At 55.1% G+C, this 23236-nt stretch overlaps 1 protein-coding gene across 3 annotated transcripts in view; it reads right to left on the bottom strand.

The window, feature by feature from the left end:
- Positions 1–23236, bottom strand: part of ADCY3 (adenylate cyclase 3) — a 120493-nt gene that overhangs the window by 51327 nt on the left and 45930 nt on the right. For all 3 annotated transcript variants that reach the window (XM_076066673.1, XM_076066674.1, XM_076066675.1), the window contains exon 5: positions 14206–14336. In XM_076066673.1, the coding sequence (XP_075922788.1) occupies positions 14206–14336 (131 nt within the window). The remainder of the gene's footprint in view (positions 1–14205; positions 14337–23236) is intronic.

Raw genomic sequence — 23236 nt, 5'->3', positions numbered from 1 at the left:
TATCTGCGTGGGGGAGCAGTAGTGTAGCGTTTGGCGCGACGCTGCACGACAAACCCGGTGCCCCGAGTTCGATTCCTGCTCACGACCAACATCAGTGACGATTATCTGAACCGGTCATGGGCCTCCCATAGGTCGACTCATCCTCAAATTAGTACCTGGTGTCGTGAGTAAATATCGCGGCCGGGCGTGGTGCTGGCCACCCACCCCCTTGTGCGCCATGCCAACCTGTGTGCGTGCGATTGTGTGCTTGTTCAAATCCCGATCACAGACGATGTTCGGTGATGAATATATCTGAATCGGTCCTGGGCCACCACCAGGTCAACTCAGCCTTAAATGAGTACTCGGTGCGATATTTCAATACCGGTTCTGGGGAGACAAAATCGGCTGGCACGGGGTGCTGGCCATGCCATCCTTCATAGCTGCTCGCTAATAGCACTTGCCCTAACAGTCTGTGAAGGCTATATGGGGAATCTTTGTCGTTCTTGCGTGTTCATTCAGATTGGCTTGCCGACGATACATAATTGGTTTAACCAGACTGGATTGTGTGAGAAGTTCACACAGTCCCATCAGTGAGCTCCTCCGGCAAGCAAGGCTGCATTGGCTGGGTCACGTAGCCTGCATGCCCAGCCACCGCATGCCGAAACAGCTTTTGTTCGGCCGAATCGAGGGGGCTAAACGGGCGCGGCACGGGCTAGAGAAGAGATGGAGTGATGTGGAACAGGAGGACGGGGAGCTGAGTGGACTTGCCGATGACTGGTACCAGCGGTGTCAAGATCGGCCTCTGTGGAGGAGGCTCGTGAAGGACGCTACTGGGCAGTTGGAGGCAGTCGCCCTCCAACAACAACGGAGGGCGGAGGAGCGACGCTCACAACAACTAGCGGAGCGCCGGGTGGCTAAAGCACAGCAGGTTGGCACAGTAGGGGGCACAGGTGGTGCATCAGCCAGTCATCTTAGTCAGTCGACCCGTGGCACCTGGGTCTGCCCGTGACCTCCTGTCAGCGGGCGTTCGACACTTCACGTGGCCTCAAAGTGCACATGGCCTGGCACAAGCGTCATGGTGACATCACCGCCACTTAGTGGCGAATGGCGGTTGTTGTTGTTGTGTGTATATGGGTGTATGTGTGTGTGCGTATATGGGTGTATGTGCGTGTGTGTCCGACAAAAACAACCCCCTACCTCATGGTGCCGGATGGCAATGCTGTGGTGGGCAGTTCCATTGGGGGAGGGCCAATTTAGATTGATCATTCCCCTCATGGCGTTTGTAACCACCACAGCGGCCAAATGGGGGCTCTGGACGGGTGCGAGGGGCTGGTAACCCCTCCACCTTCAATTACTTACCACAAAACCACGTATAAAATATCAACTTAATAAGCTTGTGCCGGAGGTCCCGGGGGGATGCCTCCTGGCCAAACCCCATTTGGCGGAGCCAGGAGATTGAATTTTTAGCCTCAGGGCTCCTCCAGAAACAACAAAAAGCCACTTCGGATGGCCACATGGAATCTTCGAATGCTCAATTTAGAGGAGAGGCTGACACTCCTCTGTCAGGAGCTGGACCGGTACCGCCTGGATCTCTGTGGCATTCAGGAGGTCTGGTGGACCGGCTCTGGCTCCTGCGACCATGAGGGGTGGACAGTCCTCTACTCGGGGCAGGAGACTGCCAAACAACAGAGCGTGGCTCTTCTTCTGAACAAAATAATGAAGGGGGCATGGGACCGTGGCGGTGAGTTGTGGTAAGTGGTAAGCCCCAGACTACTTTGGGCTCGCCTTCCCATAAACCGGAGGCAAGGAGTTGTGGTCGTGGTTACTTATGCCCCCACCGAAGACGAACATCCGTGGAGGGATGCAGGCAAGGCCGATGAGTCAGGTGGCTTCTATGACCTCCTGTCACAGGTGCGAGCTAAAGTGGCCCCTCGGGATAAAGTCATCCTGTTGGGCGACTTCAATGCCCGAGTTGGTCATGATGCTGGCACCTGGTCTGGAGTGATTGCAAGGCATGGGCCAGATCAGCTCAATAACAACGGTAGGAGGCTGCTAGATTTTTGTGCAGCCCATGGGCTTGTAATTACCAACACAATGTTACGGAATCGGCACATCCACACAACATAATGGATGCATGCCAGGTCCAAGCAAGAACATCTGCTTGACTACGTAGTGACGGAACAGCGCATGCGGGCCCATGTCCTTGACACCAGGACCTACTGTGGAGCTGATCTGCCCACTGACCATTGACTGATATTCTTCCACTCCGTTGGTGGGTGTACACCCAGGACCCCATTCAAACCCAAGGTCGTCTGGTCTCAGCTAGCTGATGAAAGTTGCAAGTGAGAATTTAATCATTGCTTGCGGCTGGGGTTAGCATCGTCCCCCACTCCTCCTGATGTCGAGGGGAAATGAGCGAGGTTTAGGACTGTGGTTCATGCAGCTGCAATGGCTGCCTTGGGTACACGGTCCAGACCTCCTCAGAGACGCTGGCTGACAGAGGAGGTGTTCAGGCTGGCTGAGAAAAAGCGACAGGCCCACTCTCATCATCTACAGCATCCTACGTCAGAGAATGAGGAGGCTTACCGCAGCATTTGCTCGGAGGTTCGGAGAGCTGTGAGGCGCTGCAAGGATGGTTGGTGGTGGCGGGTTGCTGTGGATATGGAGTCTGCCTCAATGGCCCGCGATCACAAATCGCTCTTTAATTCCATCAAAAAAGTTACCTGCAGCGCCACACCTATTTCCTTCATTAGGGTAAAGAACGGTGATCCAATCTCTGACTCCCAGGTACAGGTTTGCAGATTTGCTGAGCATTTCTGTGAGGCCCTGGGGGAGGGGAAATCCCTCAGCCTGGAAAACATAATGGGACAAAGTGGGGATGACCCTGCTGAGGCTGGGGTGCCTCAAATATTGGAAGAGTGGCTGGCTGAGGTGCCATCTGTTGAGGAATTACTAAAGGCAATCCAAAGCCTGAGACCATGAAAGGCACCCAAGCGAAATGCTGAGGGAGGGTGGCGTTTGTGCACAGACTGCCCTATATGACATCATAACAACAGTCTGGACCACTGGACGGGTTCTGCAGGATTGGAAGGATGCCCTGGTGGTCCCCCTCTTTAAGAAGGGGGACCGCACAGATTGTAACAACTACAGGGGCATCTAAGTGTGCCGGGAAAGGTCCTGGCAAGGATTATTCAACATCGCCTTGCCAAGCACGCTGAGGAGAGGCTTGCGGAGCCCCAATGCGGTTTCAGGAAAGGGCAGTCCTGCACAGATGCCATATTTTCTGTCTGTCTGCTACAGCAGAGGTGTAGGGAATTCCAACAAGACCTGCATCTCTGCTTTATTGACCTGGTCAAGGCCTATGATACCATCAGTAGGCCTGGGCTCTGGGATGTTCTTCGTGCTTTTTGGAGTCCCTGACCCTCTGCTTTTAAGGACCTTCATGATGGTGAGCGGGCCCGGGTAAAACTACGTGGCCGGGAGTCAGAGCCATTCCCTGTACACCTTGGGGTGCGACAGGGATGTCCTCTGGCTCGCACATTATTTAACATCTATTTTGACCACGTAGTTAGTGAAGCCTTCAATAGCTGTACCGGGGGAATCTCCATTTGGTACAGATATAATGGGAGGCTGATCGATGCCCGGGTGAGGTCAAGGGATGGCTCCCTATTGCTCAACCACGTTATGTATGCCGATGATTTGGTAATAGCTGCTCATTCAGAGGAGGAGTTGGAGACGCTGCTGCTGAGAGTGGAGCGTGCCACTAAGACATGGGGCCTTACCATCAGCCCCACCAAAACTAAGCACCTGCCTGGGTATTTTGTACCATCGGACACTCCACCCCCACAACTCCCAATCGGTGATGGGGCAGTTGTGGAGAGAGTGGACAGTTTCCCATACCTGGGCAGTGTGCTTATGACCGGCTCCAGTTTAACAGCAGAGGTCTCACTCCGAATCAGTCGAGCGGCAATAGCTTTTCATCAGTTGCGTAACGCTGTGTGGAAGCTACCTGGTCTGTCGCTCCGCACTAAGCTTCAGGTCTTCTTGGCCACGGTCATTCCCTCCCTTCTCTACGCTTGCGAAATGTGGACCCCCCTAATGGAACATCTTCGCCGGTTAGAAACATTTAGGCTAGCCTACCTACGATCCATCCTGGGTTTAACCAGGCTGGATTGTGTTAGGAGCTCACAATCTTTGAAAGATCTGGGCAAGGTCCCATCGGTGAGGTCCTCCGGCAGGCAAGGCTGCGTTGGCTGGGTCATGTAGCCCGCATGCCCAGCCACCGCATGCCGAAACAGCTTTTGTTCGGCCGGATCGAGGGGGCTAAACGGGCGCGGTACGGGCTAGAGAAGAGATGGAGTAATGTGGTACAGGAGGACGTGGAGATGAGTGGACTTGCCGATGACTGGTACCAGCGGTGTCAAGATCGGCCTCTGTGGAGGAGGCTCGTGAAGGATGCTACTGGGCAGTTGGAGGCAGTCGCCCTCCAACAACAACGGAGAGCGGAGGAGCGACGCTCACAACAACGAGCGGAACGCCGGGTGGCTAAAGCACAGCAGGTTGGCACAGTATGGGGCATAGGTGGTGCATCAGCCAGTCATCTCAGTCATCTTAGTCAGTTGACCCGTGGCACTTGGGTCTGCCCCGTGACCTCCTGCCAGCGGGCGTTCGACACTTCACGTGGCCTCAAGGTGCACATGGCCTGGCACAAGCGTCGTGGTGACGTCACCGCCACATAGTGGCGAATGGGTTGTTGTGTGTATATGTGTGTGTGTGTGTATATGGGTGTGTGTGTGTATGGGTGTGTGTGTATATGGGTGTGTGTGTATATGGGTGTGTGTGTATATGGGTGTGTGTGTATATGGGTGTGTGTGTATATGGGTGTGTGTGTGTGTGCGCGAGTGCTCTCCGTGTCCGTTCATGCACGCTAATTTGCCGTCTCATTTTGCCCATCCCTCATCTCACGTCTCGGCACAGCGCCTCCTCGGAAACCATCACCATGGCGACCGTCGCCCCTGGTGATGGTCGCCGGGGGCAACCGCTCGAATATCGCCATGACGACAGCCGGGGCGGACCCGATGAGCCCAGATCGGGGGCGGGAAACAGCAGAAAAAAACAACACCAAAACGACAATATGATGCGTGCGTGTGTGTGCGTGTGTGCATGCGTGTGCGTGCATTCGCGTGTGTGTGCGTGCATGTGAGTGTACAAAGATCCCCCGTGTAGGCTTAACAGACTGTTGGGGCAAGTGCTATGAAGGCCGGAACGGTACACAAGGGGGTGGGTGGCCAGCACCACGCCCGACCGCCTTTGTCTCCCTAATGGCGATGTTTACACACCGCTGAGTCGACCTAGGGGAGGCCCAGCACCGGTTCAAATAATCGTCACTGATGTTGGGGAGCGGTGGTGTAGCGGTGAGCCCGCTGCGCTATGAACCCGGCAACCCGAGTTTGATTCCCGCTCATGGCCAACACCAGTGACGATTATTTAAACTAGTCCTGGGCCTCCCCTAGGTCGACTCAGCCTCAAATTAGTATCTGGTGCGCCGCGTAAATAACGCCACTGGGGAGACAAAGGCGGTCGGGCGTGGTGCTGGCCACACACCCCCTCGTGTACTGTTCGGGCCTTCATAGGTTCAGGCTATATGGGGGATCTTTGATTTTATTCATGTGTGTGCATGTTCATGTGTTGTGTGTGTTGTGTGTGCGTGCTTAGTTGTGATTGCATTTTTGCTGTGTATGTGTGTGTACGTATGTGTGCGTCTTTGTCCCATGTGCGTGCTTGTGTGCTTACCCTGTTGTACGCGTGTGTGTGCGTGTGCACCTCGCCTGGCACAAGCACTGTGGTGCTGTCAATGTCACTGAGTGGTGATTGGCGGCCGTTGTTGTTGTGTGTCTGTCTGTGTCCGTGTATCGGTTCGCGTGTCTGTATATATATCTGCGTCTGCCTGTGCGTGTGTGTGCATGTCTGTGTGTGTGTGTAAACGCCTGTTTGTGCGCACATGGCCTCTTTGTGTCGCTGAGTATGTGTGTACGCGTGTGTAGCTGTGTACGCGTGTGTAGCTGTGTACGCGTGTGTAGCTGTGTACGTGTGTGTAGCTGTGCACGTGTGTAGCTGTGTATGTGTGTAGCTACGTGTGTAGCTGTGTTGCAGTGTATGTGTAGCTGAGTACGTGTGTAGCTGTGTATGTGTGTAGCTATGTGTGTAGCTGTGTAGCAGTGTATGTGTAGCTGAGTACGTGTGTAGCTGTGTACGCGTGTAGCTGCGTACTTGTGTAGCTGAGCACGTGTGTAACTGTGTATGTGTAGCTGTGTACGCGTGTATATCAGTGCATGTATGTGGAGAGCGGTCGTGTAGTGGTTAACCACTACATATACACAGCTCTAGACATAAACAGGCATGCAGGCACACTCCCATGCATCGCCGCTCAGGAGACCAAGGCGGTTGGGTGTATTGCTGGCCACTCACCCCCTTATGTACCGTGCTGGCCTTAATAGGTGCTCGCCAACTCCACTTTCCTCGACGCGATTTGGTCGCAACTCCTACAGGCGCATTGGTCGAGAGCGATGGCATCGGCTTGGGGAGGCGTTCATCCAGCAGTGGATCGACCGTGGCCGATGCTGGCGACAAGGATGGGCGACTGCTCGAGTGGCTCTCACTCCACTCTAGAACCTGGGCCAACCGTCGATGGCTCCAACCCAGACATGAAGCCCGCACCTCAGCGGTGGTGGGCCAGCTCAGCACTTCTTGCTCCGGCATGGCCACGATAAACTTAAACTACCAGGTGAGGCCCAGTCAGTGCTATACAGCTCGTTTCTCAGAAGCGACCTGGCGATGAAAAATGAATAGCCCAATGAAGTGGGCTTATTGCGTGGTTTTAATAGCGGCCGAATGCTCGGAACGCGTGATGTTCATTCTTAACGTGGAGGGGAGAAAATGGAGGATCCGGAGAATGTTTTTTTTACAAGATCTCGGGGCAGGCGTCAGGGTCGGGATCGAACCCACCTTCTGCACACCAGGCGAGGTAGTTAACATCTCATAGCCACCATGGCGCCCCTTGATGAACACCCCCGGACCACACAGGCAGCTACCACAATGGTGTGTGCGCGTGTATGCGTTCAGCAAAACAACCCCCCGACCTCCTCGTTGGTGTTGGACAGTAACGGTGTGGTGAGCAGTGCCATGGGTGGAGGGCAAATTTCGATTGGCAATTCCCCTCATGGCGTTTGTAGCCACCACAGTGGCCAAAGGGGACTCTGGACGGGTGTGAGGGGCTGGTAACCACTCCGCCTTCAATTAATTACCACTAAACCACCAAATAAACATCTAATTAAGCTTGTGCCGGAGGCCCCGGGGGGACAGGCGTCTATGACGTCTCCTGGCCAAACCCCATTTGGCGGAGCCCGGAGATTGAATCCTTACCCTCGGGGCTCCTCCAGAAACAGCAAAAAGCCACTGTGGGTGGCCACGTGGAATGTTAGAACGCTCACTGTGGAGGAGAGCCTGCCACTCCTCTGTCGGGAGCTGGACTGGTACCGCCTGGATCTCTGTGGTATTCAGGAGGTCCGGTGCTTTCAGAGTCCCTGACTCTCTGCTCATGATCATTAAGGACCTATTGGTCAACCATGTCACGTACGTCGATGATCTGGTAAGTGCTGCTCACTCAGAGCGTGCCACTAAGAGGTGGGGTCTGACCATCAGCCCCACCAAAACTAAGCACCTGCCTGGGTATTTTGTACCATCGGACATTCCACCCTCACAACTCCAAATTGGTGATGGGGCAGTTGTGGAGAGAGTGGAGAGTTTCCCATACCTGGGCAGTGTGCTCATGACCAGCTCCGGTTTGACCGCAGAGGTCTCACTCCGAATCAGTCGAGTGGCATTATCTTTTCATTGGTTGCGTAATGCTGTGTGGAAGCTACCTGGTCTGTCGCTCCACACGAAGCTTCAGGTCTTCTCGGCCACAGTCATTCCATCCCTTCTCTAGGCTTGCGAAACGTAGACCCCCCTAATGGAACATCTTCGCCAGTAAGAAACATTTAGGCTGACCTGCCTACGATCCATCCTGGGTTTAACCAGGCTGGATTTTGTGAGGAGCTCACAAATCCTTGAAAGATCTGGACACAGTCCCATCGGTGAGCTCCTCCGGCAGACAAGGCTGCATTGCTGCATTGGCTGTAGCCAACATGCCCAGCCGAACAAAAACTGCCTAAACAGTTTTTGTTCGGCCGGATCGAGGGGGCTAAACGGGTGCGGCACGGGCAAGATAAGAGATGGAGTGATGTGGTACAGGAGGCTGTGGAGCTGCGTGGACTTGCCGAAGACTAGTACCAACAGTGTCAAGATCGGCCTCTGTGATGGAGGCTCGTGAAGGACGCTACTGGGCAGTTGTAGGCAGTCGCCTTCCAGCAACAACGGAGGGCAGAGGAGCAATGCTCACAACAACGAGCGGAGCGCCGGGAGTCTAAAGCACAGCATGTTGGCAGAGTAGGGGGCACAAGTGGTGCATCGGCCAGTCATCTCAGTCAACCCATGGCACCTGGGTCTGTCCCGTGACCTCCTGCAAGTGGGAATTCGACACTTCACGTGGCCTCAACGTGCACGTAGCCTGGCACAAGCGCCGTGAAGACATCTCCGCCACTTAGTGGTAAATGGGGGTTGTTGTGTGCGTGCATGTGTGTGCATGCATGCGTGTATGCACGCGCGTGTGTGCGCGTGTGCGTGCATGTGTGCATTTGTGTGCGTGCATGCGTTTGTGTGCATACGTTTGTGTGTGTGTCAGTGTCACAGCTACGGTGCAGTGTGGCTTCACGCCGGCAATGCGACCGCATCTCAAGGCGCTGCACGGGAACGGTGGGTGCGCGTTTTTAATGCAGAGAGTCAGTCAGAGGCCGACGGGGAGGGGAAGGCCTCGAGCCTGGACTTGCACAGGGGCAGGGAGTCGACAGCATGGGTGAATGGGGGAAAGGGGTTCCAGACTGTGGGGGCAGCAGAGGAGAATGGGCGACCTCCCATCTGAGCCAACGTTTTAGTGGGGGCTCTGACAGAATGCCTGGGTTGCAGGGGCGGACAGTGCGTGGAGGGGAGTAGAGTGTGTGGAGGGGAGTAGAGTGAGATGAGAGGGGAGAGGCAGGAGAGTGAGTGGAGTGGAGTAGAGGAAGATGAGATGAGAGAGGCAGGAGAGTGAGTGGATGATGTTGAAGCTGCAGGAGATGATGTGCAGGTGGAGGTGTCCTGCGCAGTTGTGATTCAGTGAGGAGCGTTGCAGCCACGTCCAACTGAATGCTGAACCGGTCATGTCTCAGAGTAAAATTCTGCAGGCTCGGTGCACTTTGAGGCTATCACGTGAAATGTGGAGGGCTCGCTGGCAGGAGGTCAGGGGATAGACTCAGCGGCCATGGGTTTAATAGACTCCATAGACTAACATGTGCGCACGCACAATACAAACACATGAGCTCACACACACCCCACACACACACAACCCAAACAAACACACACACCCCGCCCGCACACACCTCGCGCACACCAAAAGACAAGACAAAGATCCACCGTATAGTCTTAACAGACTTTAGGGGCAAGTGCTGTTAGCAAGCACCTATGAAGGCCGGCATGGCACACGAGTGGGTGGGTGGCCAACACCACGCCCGGCCGCCTTTGTCTCCCAAGTGACGATGTTTACACACCGCACCAGGTACTCACTTCAGGCTGAGTCGACCTAGGATGGGTCCAGGACCGGTTCAGATAATCGTCACTGGGTGTTGGCCGTGAGCGGGAATCGAATACAGGTCGCCAGGTTCTTGCGCAGCGGGCTAACCGCTACACTACAGCTACCACACACACACCCCACACACACCGTCACACACCCTGCACACACACACACCCCGCACACACACACTCCACACATACACCCCGTACACACACACATACAGTGAGGGAAAAAAAGTATTTGATCCCCTGCTGATTTTGTACGTTTGCCCACTGACAAAGAAATGATCAGTCTGTAATTTTAATGGTAGGTTTATTTGAACAGTGAGAGACAGAATAACAACAACAAAATCCAGAAAAATGCATGTCAAAAATGTTATAAATTGATTTGCATTTTAATGAGGGAAATAAGTATTTGACGCCTCTGCAAAACATGACTTAGTACTTGGTGGCAAAACCCTTGTTGGCAATCAGAGGTCAGACGTTTCTTGTAGTTGGCCACCAGGTTTGCACACATCTCAGGAGGGATTTTGTCCTAATCCTCTTTGCAGATCTTCTCAAGTCATTAAAGTTTCGAGGCTGACGTTTGGCAACTCGAACCTTCAGCTCCCTCCACAGATTTTCTATGGGATTAAGGTCTGGAGACTGGCTAGGCCACTCCAGGACCTTAACATGCTTCTTCTTGAGCCACTCCTTTGTTGCCTTGGCCGTGTGTTTTGGGTCATTGTCATGCTGGAATACCCATCCACGACCCATTTTCAATGCCCTGGCTGAGTGAAGGAGGTTCTCACCCAAGATTTGATGGTACATGGCCCCGTCCATCGTCCCTTTGATGCGGTGAAGTTGTCCTGTCCCCTTAGCAGAAAAACACCCCCAAAGCATAATGTTTCCACCTCCATATTTGACAGTGGGGATGGTGTTCTTGGGGTCATAGGCAGCATTCCTCCTCCAAACACGGCGAGTTGAGTTTATGCCAAAGAGCTCCATTTTGGTCTTATCTGACCACAACACTTTCACCCAGTTGTCCCCTGAATCATTCAGATGTTCATTGGCAAACTTCAGACGGGCATGTATATGTGCTTTCTTGAGCAGGGGGACCTTGCAGGCGCTGCAGGATTTCAGTCCTTCACGGCGTAGTGTGTTACCAATTGTTTTCTTGGTGACTATGGCCCCAGCTGCCTTGAGATCATTGACAAGATCTTCCCGTGTAGTTCTGGGTTGATTCCTCACCGTTCTCATGATCATTGCAACTCCACGAGGTGAGATCTTGCATGGAGCCCCAGACCGAGGGAGATTGACAGTTCTCTTGTGTTTCTTCCATTTGCGAATAATCACACCAACTGTTGTCACCTTCTCACCAAGCTGCTTGGCAATGGTCTTGTAGCCCATTCCAGCCTTGTGTAGGTCTACAATCTTGTCTCTGACATCCTTGGATAGCTCTTTGGTCTTGGCCATGGTGGAGAGTTTGGAATCTGATTGATTGATTGTTTCGGTGGACAGGTGTCTTTTATACAGGTAACACGCTGAGATTGGGGGCACTCCCTTTAAGAGTGTTCTCCTAATCTCAGCTCGTTACCTGTATAAAAGACACCTGGGAGCCAGAAATCTTTCCGATTGAGAGGGGGTCAAATACTTATTTCCCTCATTAAAATGCAAATCAATTTATAACATTTTTGACATGCGATTTTCTGGATTTTATAGTTGTTATTCCATCTTTCACTGTTCAAATAAACCTACCATTAAATTTATAGACTGATCATTTCTTTGTCAGTGGGCAAATGTACAAAATCAGCAGGGGATCAAATACTTTTTTCCCTTACTGTACACCGTCACACACCCTGCACACACACACATACACCATCACACACCCTGCACACATACACACCCCGCACACACACACCCCGCGCACACACACCCCGCACACACACACCCTGCAAACACACACACACACACCCTGTAAACACACACATACACCTCACACACACATACACCCCGCACACACACACCCCGCACATGCACACCCCGCAAACACACACCCCGCAAACACACACATACACCCCCGCACACACCGTCACACACCCTGCACACACACGCCGCACACACACGCACCCCGCACACACACACTCCGCGCACACCCTGCACACACACACCCCGCACACACATACACCCCGCACACACACACCCCGCACACACATACACCCCGCACACACATACACCCCGCACACACCATCACACACGCCGCACACACACACCCCGCACACACATACACCCTGCACACACATACACCCCGCACACACACACCCCGCACACACATACACCCCGCACACACATACACCCCGCACACACCATCACACACGCCGCACACACACACCCCGCACACACATACACCCTGCACACACATACACCCCGCACACACATACACCCCGCACACACCGTCACACACCCTGCACACACACACCCCGCACACACATACACCCCGCACACACATACACCCCGCACACACATACACCCCGCACACACATACACCATACACCCCGCACACACCATCACACATGCCGCACACACACACCCCGCACACACATACACCCCGCACACACATACACCCCGCACACACATACACCCCGCACACACATACACCCCCCACACACCATCACACACACCATCACACACGCCGCACACACACACGTCCAGGTTGCTATCGGCTGCTGCTGAGGGGCTATGCGGTGGGCAGCCTCGAGCAGTGCGGCAACACCCTCCATTGCCCCCCCCCGCACTCTCTACGCTCCCACGTCGGCGCTCTCCACTTTCCACCATTCGGCACCGGCCACCGCGGCGAGCGTACGGTCCGGCAGCCCCCCCACCCTCGCCCGGCCCTCGCCCAGCAGCGGACAGACGCGAAGGCCGCACGCACCGCCGGGCGAGAGGTGGGCACGGCCGCGGCTCTGGCGCCGACTCCCGCGGCCGTTCCCCGGGATGGCGGCGCGCCGCCTCCCCGCGGCGTGAGGCGGTGCACGTGGCGGGCGCTTCCTTGACTCGGTGGCGCGGCGGGGCCGTGAAGGTTTCAGATTGACCTGCGGCACGCGACGCGGGCGCCGACGCTGGGATTCGCCCGCCGTCGGCTTTCCTCTCTCCCCGCGCCGTCGCGCCCCCCTCCTCTCTCTCTCTCCGTCGACCCCCGACCCCCCGTCGCTCAAACAAACAACAACAAACCGCTCTCTCTCCCTTCCTGTCCACCACACTGGTAAGCGGAATGGAGGCACAAAATGATTGGGCAATCACAGGGCCCGAGTGCATTCTGACAAACGACGCAGCAACTGTGTTTTCTTCCGAAGCAATTAGCCTCGGGAATTACACTTTCGCTGCCGCGCGTGGGAGATCTCGGTCAGCGTGACATCCCCCAGCCCCAACCCTCGTCTCACTCAGGTCGACGCGCGGGGACGGCCACGGATGGTGGTGAGCGACAGGCGTTCGTGTTGGGGCTGTGTGTGTGTGCGAGGGGTGCCGAATCCCTGGAGAATTCCTCGCCACTCACGGCCACCCGCTCTCGCTTTCTCTCTTATTCATGCCACCTTCTCATTCATCGTGCAGTCCGTGTTTGTTGAGGACCAACATTGCTATTGTTATTCTTGGTTCTTTCGGTGGTTCACACCTGATGATGATTGCTTGTGTTGCAGTCGAAACGTCGTGAGAATTTTATTGTTTTATAGTTTTATTATTTTATTGTTTCCCTTCTACGTGACTTTACCGAAAGAACCAAGAATATGAATCCCTGCAGTCACGAAAGCTTTAAATCAAAATTGCTATTGTTGTTTCAGTCATCCCTGCTCGCATGGGTTTCAACCGGGTTCTCTGGCTCTCTCCCATAGCTAAAAAAAACCCACGTGCAATGTCAACCGAAACGTTATCTGCGAAAATGTTTCAATGGGATTACACATGGCTGCAACATGGCCCTCTCCTGCAAACAAAAAATTGGCAGGAACCTTCTGCATAAGAGACTTGAGGCCCCGTGAGGCTTTCCTGTGTATTAAGAGAGTGCCACAATAATCTTGGATAGCCGGTCAGCCGGCTGTATCTGCGGCACTGTGCTGCTGCCTGCTGCGTCTGTAGGCCCCACTCCTTCCTTTTAATGCCCCACCCCCTTACTATTTAGCCTCACCCCTTCCTGATTAGGCCCCACCCCTCCCTAATGAGGCTTTTTTCCTCTGTTTCGGCTCCTGCACCTTTCAATTTAGGCCTGACTCCCTCTGTGTAGACCTCGCCCCTTCCTCCGGACACACACAGGGTTGGGCTGGCATGGGGTGGTGATGGGGGATTGTGGAAAGAGGGGTAGGGTTGGAGGCAGTGAGTGAGCGCGTGCAGTAGGGGTACACGTGTGTGTGTGTACGTTGAACTTCTTTCGCACCATCCATAGCCAACCGTGCTAATCGGCGTATGGGTGGAGGTGGGGTGACCGCACGGTCACAATCCTAGCGAGCAGCGAAAGAGTAGGTCGTGATGCGGTGAAGCAGCGTGCGTCCGTACCTGACGTTCTCGTGCCGGTACATGTACATGGTGTTGAACTGCTGCTGCTCCTTCAACTTCTTGTCCTTTTTCATGTCCTTGAGCATCTCGTCAGCGATGTGCTTGGGGAGGATGGACAGGAGCAGCTTCTCCTGCGGGAAGGGCACAATTGTCGTGAACCGGCATAAGCGTTGCCTCCATCGGCCAAGAACAATCACCACCACCACAATCACCATCATAATGCTACAGGCACCGGTGTGGCATAGGGTATTTGGCACGGGTGCCCGGTGCAAGCGATGGCACACGATGGGCACTCGTAGCGGTTCATATCGGGAGCAAGGTCCACCAACAGAGCGCTCGCGAGGGACGAACCATATCCCCGTCTCCTTCTGCTCTCAAGCGTGAACCACCTGATGGGTGGAGAGACTAGGCCATGAAGAAGGCTGCTGTAAGTCTAGTGTAGGCCAATCCGTTTCAAAGACAATGCAAGTATCATTAGCACGCTCGGGAGACGAGACGCGGGGACACGCTCGGGAGACGAGACACGGGGACACGCTCGGGAGACGAGACGCGGGGACACGCTCGGGGGATGAGACGCGAGGACACTCTCGTGAGATGAGACGCAGGGACACACTGGGGGGATGAGACGTGGGGACACGCTCGGGGGACGAGATGCGCAGACACACTCGGGTGACGAGACGCGGGGACACACTCGGGCCGAGATGCGGGGACACGCTCAGAGGACAAGACACAACGTGGACACGCTCAGATGACAAGACACGTGGACATGCTCAGATGACAAGACGCGTGGACACGCTCAGATGACAAGACACGACGTGGACACGCTCGCGAGCTTCGCAGTGTTCCACAGCCTCTGGCTTCCTCCTGGCTCAAACGAGCAGGGGGTGGTGCACAGCTCCGCTGGCGGCTCCAAATAATTGTATCTCCCCTGGTAAATAGGATGGTGAAGAGTCGCCCATGAAATTTGAAATTGCCACCTTCGAAAATGTTGAGTGTTTAATGGTACGAAACAAATTGACAAAGTGTTTACAAGAAAGAGATTTACAAAATGCTAACGTACCGAGCGAAAATCGTCGCCCGTTCGGGACGCGCATCGAGAGTCCCGCACAGCGTTACCGTCCCCGGCCGGAGTTCGGTGGCCCGAGCTCATCGCAGCCACGGGGCTGGAAACCAAGAACGTGCATACTCACCTGGCACACCACACCCAGTGTACCTCTCGCTCTACTGGCCATGGCTGCGTCTTGTCACACGTCAATGCTGTAGCCAACTGGCAGGAACCCACAAAATGTGCGAATGAGAAATTAAGCCCTGGGTTTTGTTGACTGAATGAGCGGATGCGACAACGCCACTGGCCAGCTCACAAACGGCTCGCACGTTTGCACACACACACACACGAATACACAAGACAAAGATCCCCCGTGTAGCCTTTTAACAGACTGCTGGGGAAAGTGCTGTTAACGAGTAGCACATATGAAGGCCGACACGGCACACGAGGGCGTGGGTGACCAACACCACGCCCGGCCGTCTTTTTATCCCCAGTAGCAATGTTTACACATCGCACCAGGTACTCATTTGAGGCTGAGTCGACCTAGGGGAGGCACAGCACCGGTTAAAATAATCGTCACTGGTGTTGGCCGTGAGCGGAAATCGTAACTCGGGTCGCCGGGTTTGCAGCGCGCTAACCGCTGCACCACCGCTCCCCACACACGATTGCTCACACACAGACGGACAAATGAACAAACAACACGAGGAGTTCCGGGGCACCACATCTCACAGCTACAGCCACACTGACGTACGCGCACACACAGCCACATGTTTAACCCCGGCTTGGCCGCCCAACGAGCACGGTGTTGCACATTCCTCCACAAGAACCCCATTTCCTGCCGATGCTTCTGCACAACATCAAAACCCACGGGTGTGTGTGCAGACACAGCAGGCGCCCTTCCCCCTCCAGCTTCATCACATGAGACCGAACGCTAACGAGGATCTCGTGCAAATCCACCCAGCGGCCTGGCCGGTGTCAAGAGACGTTCCAAGCGTCGTGCTCCACTCGTGACGCAGGCCAAGGGTGGAGCTACCCGAGTAGTGGGCGGGGCTATAGGGCAATGGGAAGGGCTACCTGGGTCGTGAGAGGCGCTACCTAAGTAGTGGGCGGAGCTACCGGAGTAGGGGGCGGGGCTACTGGCGTATAGGCAGGGCTACCTGAGCAATGGTAGGGGCTACCAGAGCAGTGTTAGGGGCTACCAGCGCAGTGGTAGGGGCTACCTCAGCAGTGGTAGGGGCTACCTGAGCAGTGGTAGGGGCTACCTGAGCAGTGGTAGGGGCTACCTGAGCAGTGGTAGGGGCTACCTGAGTAGTGGTAGGGGCTACTCGAGTAGCGGTAGGGGCTAACCGAGTAGCGGTAGGGGCTAACCGAGTAGCGGTAGGGGCTACCTGAGCAGTGGTAGGGGCTACCTGAGCAGTGGTAGGGGCTACCCGAGTAGCGGTAGGGGCTACCTGAGCAGTTGTACGGGTTACCAGAGCAGTGGTAGGGGCTACCTGAGCAGTGGTAGGGGCTACCTGAGTAGTGGTAGGGGCTACTAGAGTAGTGGTAGGGTCTACCAGAGCAGTGGTAGGGGCTAACTGAGTTGCGGTAGGGGCTAATCGAGTAGCGGTAGGGGCTAAAGGAGAAGTGGTAGGGGCTAACTGAGTAGTGGTAGGGGCTAAAGGAGAAGTGGTAGGGGCTAATCGAGTAGTGGTAGGGGCTACTAGAGTAGCGGTAGGGGCTACCTGAGTAGCGGGAGGGGCTACCTGAGTAGCGGTAGGGGCTAATCGAGTAGCGGTAGGGGCTAAAGGAGAAGTGGTAGGGGCTACCGGAGTAGTGGCAGGGGCTACCTGAGTAGTGGTAGGTAGCCAATCACAAGGCAACTACTTCTCTGCAATAAAATCTGGATTAAACAAAAAAAGACACCCCAACCCACTCTGTCGCCTGGCCACTTTGGCTGCAGAGCCAAAATCTTTGCTTCCAGGTGGCGATCGTTGACATTTCAAACTAAACAAAACTATTTTTTTTTAATTTTAACAGGCAAGGCCCCATTGAGCTATACAGTAGCTCTACTTCAGAAGCGACCTGGCTTACACAAACGATAGGCCAACGAAGTGGCTTACCATCCCACGGAAATTGAAAGCAGCCAAAGACTCAACGTGTCATGTTGATTATTCATGTGGAGGGGAAAACCAGAAGACACGGAGAAAAAGTCCACGTTACTATGGAGAGAGAATACGCCAACTCCAAATATACAGCAGGCGTCATCAGGCTTGGGATCGAATCCACAACCTTCTATACACCAGGCGAGGTAGCCCCATATTGGAGCCCCATTTCAAAGCCAATTAGGATGTCAAACGCCGAGTTTGTAGCAAAGCAGGTATTAAGTGCTTAGGCAACGTCACTGCACTGTACTACGCCAAGGCATCGTTGAGCGAAAATACCACGAACCTCGTTTTAGTGCTTAACCGTCTTAACGCCGATACGGGGGCCTTGGCAAAAAGGGCAGTGGCGTTCAGAATAAGCACCTCCTCATTCGAGACACAAACATCTTCGCACCCCCTGGCTTTGGGCATTCCTCCTCGACGCCGCCGATGTCAACCATCAACGGCATCGAGAACATCACTACCAGGCCTATGCGCAACACATCTTGAATGGACAATTAACGGCGTGAGGGACAGGAGTTCGACCGTGGCTGCGCAACCCAAACTATGGAGCCGCACAGCGAACGCCACTGCAGTCTGGAGGCGGAAGAGACACAATCCCGCTCTCTCTCTGCTGAAGCCCGAGGAGCTCCCTGCACAACATTGCTGCCATCGCACCTGAGAAACTGAATGCCCCTCAGATGCTCAGAGAAAAACCACGCACGCACATACGCATGGAAAAGCGCGTGCGTAGGTGTGATGCGAGCGCGCACGTGCGTGCGTGCGTGTGTCGGCGAGACGGGCGACCACACGTGAGTTTGTGTGCAGGTGAGCAGTTAGTGTAGCGGTTAGCGCACTGCGCTATGAACCCGGCTGCCCCAGTTCGATTCCCGCTCACGGTCAACACAGGTGCTGTTTATCTGAACCGGTCCTGGACCTCCCCTAGGTCGACTCAGCTTGAAATGAGCACCTGGTGCGGTGCGTAGTAAACATCGCCACTGGGGAGACAAAGGCGGCCAGGCGTGGTACTGGCCACCCGCCCGTTCGTGTGCCGTGCCAGCCTTTATAGGTGCTCGCTAACAGCACTTGCCCCGACAATCTGTTCAGGCTACACGGGGGATCTTTGTGCAGGCGAGACGCGTGACTGCACGTGCGCGCGCGCCATCGCCCCCACGGCGGCATCTGCGCCCGGCGGTCCCCGGCCACCCATTATGCTGCGCTCCCTCGCCACGCAGCTGCCCCCCCCCTCCCAAGCCGATTAACGCCGCGGGGCATCGGGGGTCTTAATTGGGACGTCGGGAGGAGGCTGCGTCGCTAATTGATTGCTTTGCTCCACCGTGGGCCGCGTGTGCCGCTGGGACCGCTTCAGACTCATCGACGAAACCGCTGCTGCTGCTGCGTCTGCGATGTTGCACACAGGGCCAGCGAGCAGAAATTAAAACGGTCTGGGGGGTGGGGGGGGGTTATTTTCTTTAATAATTCTTATTTTTTGTCAACAGGGGGGAAACTAAAATTGAGATTTAAGCCCGGTGGACATTTCTGTGGGTTTTGTAGGCTTGTGAATGTATTCATTTATTAAAATCTCGCACCACGCGTGATCCCTCGAGGTGGAATGCCTCTCGCTTGCACGAGCGTCCACAACACAAAATGGACAGGCAGCGACGCAGACAAAGATCCCCCGTGTCGCCGTCTCAGCGAGTTCGGGGCGAGTGTTGTTAAGCGAGCAGCACTTGTCAGGGCTGCACAACACACGAAGAGAGTGAGGGTGGCCAGCACCACGCCCGGCCGCCTTTGTCTCCCCAGTACCGATGTTTACTACACACCGCACCAGGTACTCATTTGAGGCTGAGTCGACCTAGGGGAGGCCCAGGAACGGTTCACATAATCGACACTGGTGTTGACCGTGAGAGGGAATCGAACTGGGGTCGCCGGGTTCGTAGCGCAGCGCAAAACCCACTATGCGATCACTCCCCACACACACAAACACACACGTATTTCAGAGTTCCTAAGGCCTAGAGTTCTATGTTAAACTGTCTCTGCCAAATGATCTCTGAGACGGATGTGCTCACCTCCATATGGGGCCTAATCCAGCAACGGGCACTCCACATTCCTATGGCAAGAACCGGTATGATCCATTGGACAATTATTCAACTGCCCATAAAATATTGTACATCACAATGTCACGTGAATCTGACTGTCACACATCTGACTGTCAACCGATTAGGCTCCCACGCCCAATGCGGCATTTCACTGGGATAAAGGGGGCCAACCTTCCGCAGCTGCTCGCACATCCGACCCCGTTCCCGTACGCGCCTCACGGCCCCGGCCGTCAGCAGGACAGGGCAAGCGGCGTCACCGCCGTGTCGACCTCGGGTCAGATCGCAAGTGCCACGGAGCGAGGCGAGAGGGCCCTGGGAGCGCGACGGTGGCACAGGCCAGCGAGGGGGGCAGGGGGCGCGGTGGACACGATGGCGCCGTCGCCGGGAGACGCGACCGATATCTCCGAGCACCGGCGGTGCCGACGACGAATCGTGCCAGGCGCGATCGAACCCCTCGGCAGCTCGGCAGGGTCTGGCGCCCTGGCGACTGTTCTGTGCGTGGCAGGCGTCGTGGTGGCCGTGAGGCCACTGGGTGGCGTCACAGCAATGGGTGCAGTCCAAAGGTAGGTTGGGTCCCCGCTCGCTGGACTGAGCCTCAGGTATTGGATCGATCTCTGCTGAGCTTTGAGTGTCATCTCGTATTTTTTGGGGGGCGTTCTCCAGTTCCTCTTAGGTTTTCCTTCGACTTGCAACTCATCACAAATTGAATTGGCCTAACATCTCAAATGCAAGACCCTCCTCAAAAAAGGGTGTCAAGACTCGGCCCTTCCCGCAGAATTCATCGTCAGTGATATAGCGAGGGAAAAAAGTATTTGATCCCTTGCTGATTTTGTACGTTTGCCCACTGACAAAGAAATGATCAGTCTATCATTTTAATGGTAGGTTTATTTGAACAGTGAGAGAATAACAACAACAACAAAAATCCAGGAAAACGCATGTCAAAAATGTTATAAATTGATTTGCATTTTAATGAGGGAAATAAGTATTTGACCCCTCTGCAAAACATGACTTATTACTTGGTGGCAAAAACCTTTGTTTGCAATCACAGAGGTCAGACGTTTCCTGTAGTTGGCCACCAGGTTTGCACACATCTCAGGAGGGATTTTGTCCCACTCCTCTTTACAGATCTTCTCCAAGTCATTAAGGTTTCGAGGCTGACGTTTGGCAACTCGAACCTTTAGCTCCCTCCACAGATTTTCTATGGGATTAAGGTCTGGAGACTGGCTAGGCCACTCCAGGACCTTAATGTGCTTCTTCTTGAGCCACTCCTTTGTTGCCTTGGTCGTGTGTTTTGGGTCATTGTCATGCTGGAATACCCATCCACGACCCATTTTCAATACCCTGGCTGAGGGAAGGAGGTTCTCACTCAAGATTTGACGGTACATGGCCCCATCCATGCGGTGAAGTTGTCCTGTCCCCTTACCAGAAAAAACACCCCCAAAGCATAATGTTTCCACCTCCATGTTTGACGGTGGGGATGGTGTTCTTGGGGTCATAGGCAGCTTTCCTCCTCTTCCAAACACGGCGAGTTGAGTTGATGCCAAAGAGCTCCATTTTGGTCTCATCTGACCACAACACTTTCACCCAGTTGTCCTCTGAATCATTGAGATGTTCATTGGCAAACTTCAGACGGGAATGTATATGTGCTTTCTTGAGCAGGGGGACCTTGCGGGCGCTGCAGGATTTCAGTCCTTCACGGTGTAGTGTGTTACCAATTGTTTTCTTGGTAACTATGGTCCCAGCTGCCTTGACATCATTGACAATATCCTCCCGTGTAGTTCTGGGCTGATTCTTCACCGTTCTCATGATCATTGCAACTCCACGAGGTGAGATCTTGCATGGAGCCCCAGGCCGAGGGAGATTGACAGTTCTTTTGTGTTTCTTCCATTTGCGAATAATCGCACCAACTGCTGTCACCTTCTCACCAAGCTGCTTGGCAATGGTCTTGTAGCCCATTCCAGCCTTGTGTAGGTCTACAATCTTGTCGCTGACATCCTTGGAGAGCTCTTTGGTCTTGACCATGGTGGAGAGTTTTGAATCTGATTGATTGATTGCTTCTGTGGACAGGTGTCTTTTATACAGGTAACAAGCTGAGATTAGGAGCACTCCCTTTAAGAGTGTGCTCCTAAACTCAGCTCGTTACCTGTATAAAAGACACCTGGGAGCCAGAAATCTTTCTGATTGAGAGGGGGTCAAATACTTATTTCCCTCATTAAAAAGCAAATCAATTTATAAAATTTTTGACATGCGTTTTTCTGGATTTTTTAGTTGTAATTCTGTCTTTCACTGTTCAAATAAACCTACCATTAAAATTATAGACTGCTCATTTCTTTGTCAGTGGGCAAACGTACAAAATCAGCAGGGGATCAAATACTTTTTTTCCTCCCTGTATATACATTTTATACGTTTACATTGTGCGGCATTGGAACGAGCCGTCACGAGCACACGGCGAGCGGGAGACACGGATGCAGAATGGAAGGGAGCACGCGCAGGGGGGCTGTGGAGGAGGAAGAGCGGGATGGGGGGGGCAGTCACAGACGACAGCGAGCGTGGTGAGCTATAAATAGCCTGGGGGCAGGCGGCCACCGCCTGCACTGAGCCAGCCCACAGCGCTCCCCGTGCCCACACCACCACCAACCCACTGCTCCCCCCTCTCCACCCCCACCGCTCCCCCCTCTCCACCCCACTGCTCCCCCCTCTCCACCCCCACCGCTCCCCCCTCTCCACCCCACTGCTCCCCCCTCTCCATCCCCACTGCTCCCCCCTCTCCACCCCCACCGCTCCCCCCTCTCCACCCCACTGCTCCCCCCTCTCCATCCCCACTGCTCCCCCCTCTCCACCCCCACCGCTCCCCCCTCTCCACCCCACTGCTCCCCCCTCTCCATCCCCACTGCTCCCCCCTCTCCACCCCCACCGCTCCCCCCTCTCCACCCCACTGCTCCCCCCTCTCCATCTCCACTGCTCCCCCCTCTCCACCCCCACCGCTCCCCCCTCTCCACCCCACTGCTCCCCCCTCTCCATCCCCACTGCTCCCCCCCCCCCGCTCCACTCCCACTGCTCCCCCATCTCCAACCCCACTGCTCCCCCCTCTCCACCCCTACTGCTCCTCCCTCTCCACCCTCACTGCTCCCCCCTCTCCACCCCCACTGCCCCCCTCTCCACCCCCACTGCTCCTCCCTCTCCACCCCCACTGCTCCCCCCTCTCCACCCTCACTGCTCCCCCCTCTCCACCCCCACTGTCCCCCCTCTCCACCCCACTGCTCCCCCCTCTCCACCCCCACCGCTCCCCCCTCTCCACCCCCACCGCTCCCCCCTCTCCACCCCCACTGCCCCGCTCTCCATTATCACACCACGCCCGTCCCATCCGCCACGAGGAGTGCAGTGAGGGGGGGTCGTGGCGAGAGGGGAGGAGGGAGGCGAGTGGGGGAGTAAACACTCCGCGGATTTGCGAGGCCTCGCCTCAGAGTTCTCGCAGCACTGCGAGGCAACAGCGGAGAACAACAGTGGGCAGCGGTGGGGAGTGGAGGGCAGTCACCACTTATAAAAGCCGCTGCTTGACTCGGCACCGTGACTGAGACCGCACCGAGACTCTGCTCCCTCCCCTGCCTCCAGAAAAACAATTCCTGATCAATTTCAAGACCTTCAACATTCTCCGCGCACCCCGCCCCCCCCCCCCCCCCCTGTCTAGGTCTCCCCTCTCGTCCCCACTCTATTCTCCCCTCCACGCTCCCCCTCCGCTCCAGCTAGCGAGGCTCTCCTTGGAA

Source organism: Petromyzon marinus, chromosome 12 (genome assembly GCF_048934315.1).
Source record: "Petromyzon marinus isolate PM22_M1 ecotype Great Lakes invasive population chromosome 12, UKy_Petmar_22M1.pri1.0, whole genome shotgun sequence".
Taxonomy (NCBI): Eukaryota; Metazoa; Chordata; class Hyperoartia; order Petromyzontiformes; family Petromyzontidae; genus Petromyzon; species Petromyzon marinus.
The sequence above is the reverse complement of the archived record's forward strand: the minus strand, read 5'-3'. Positions and strand labels throughout refer to the sequence as shown.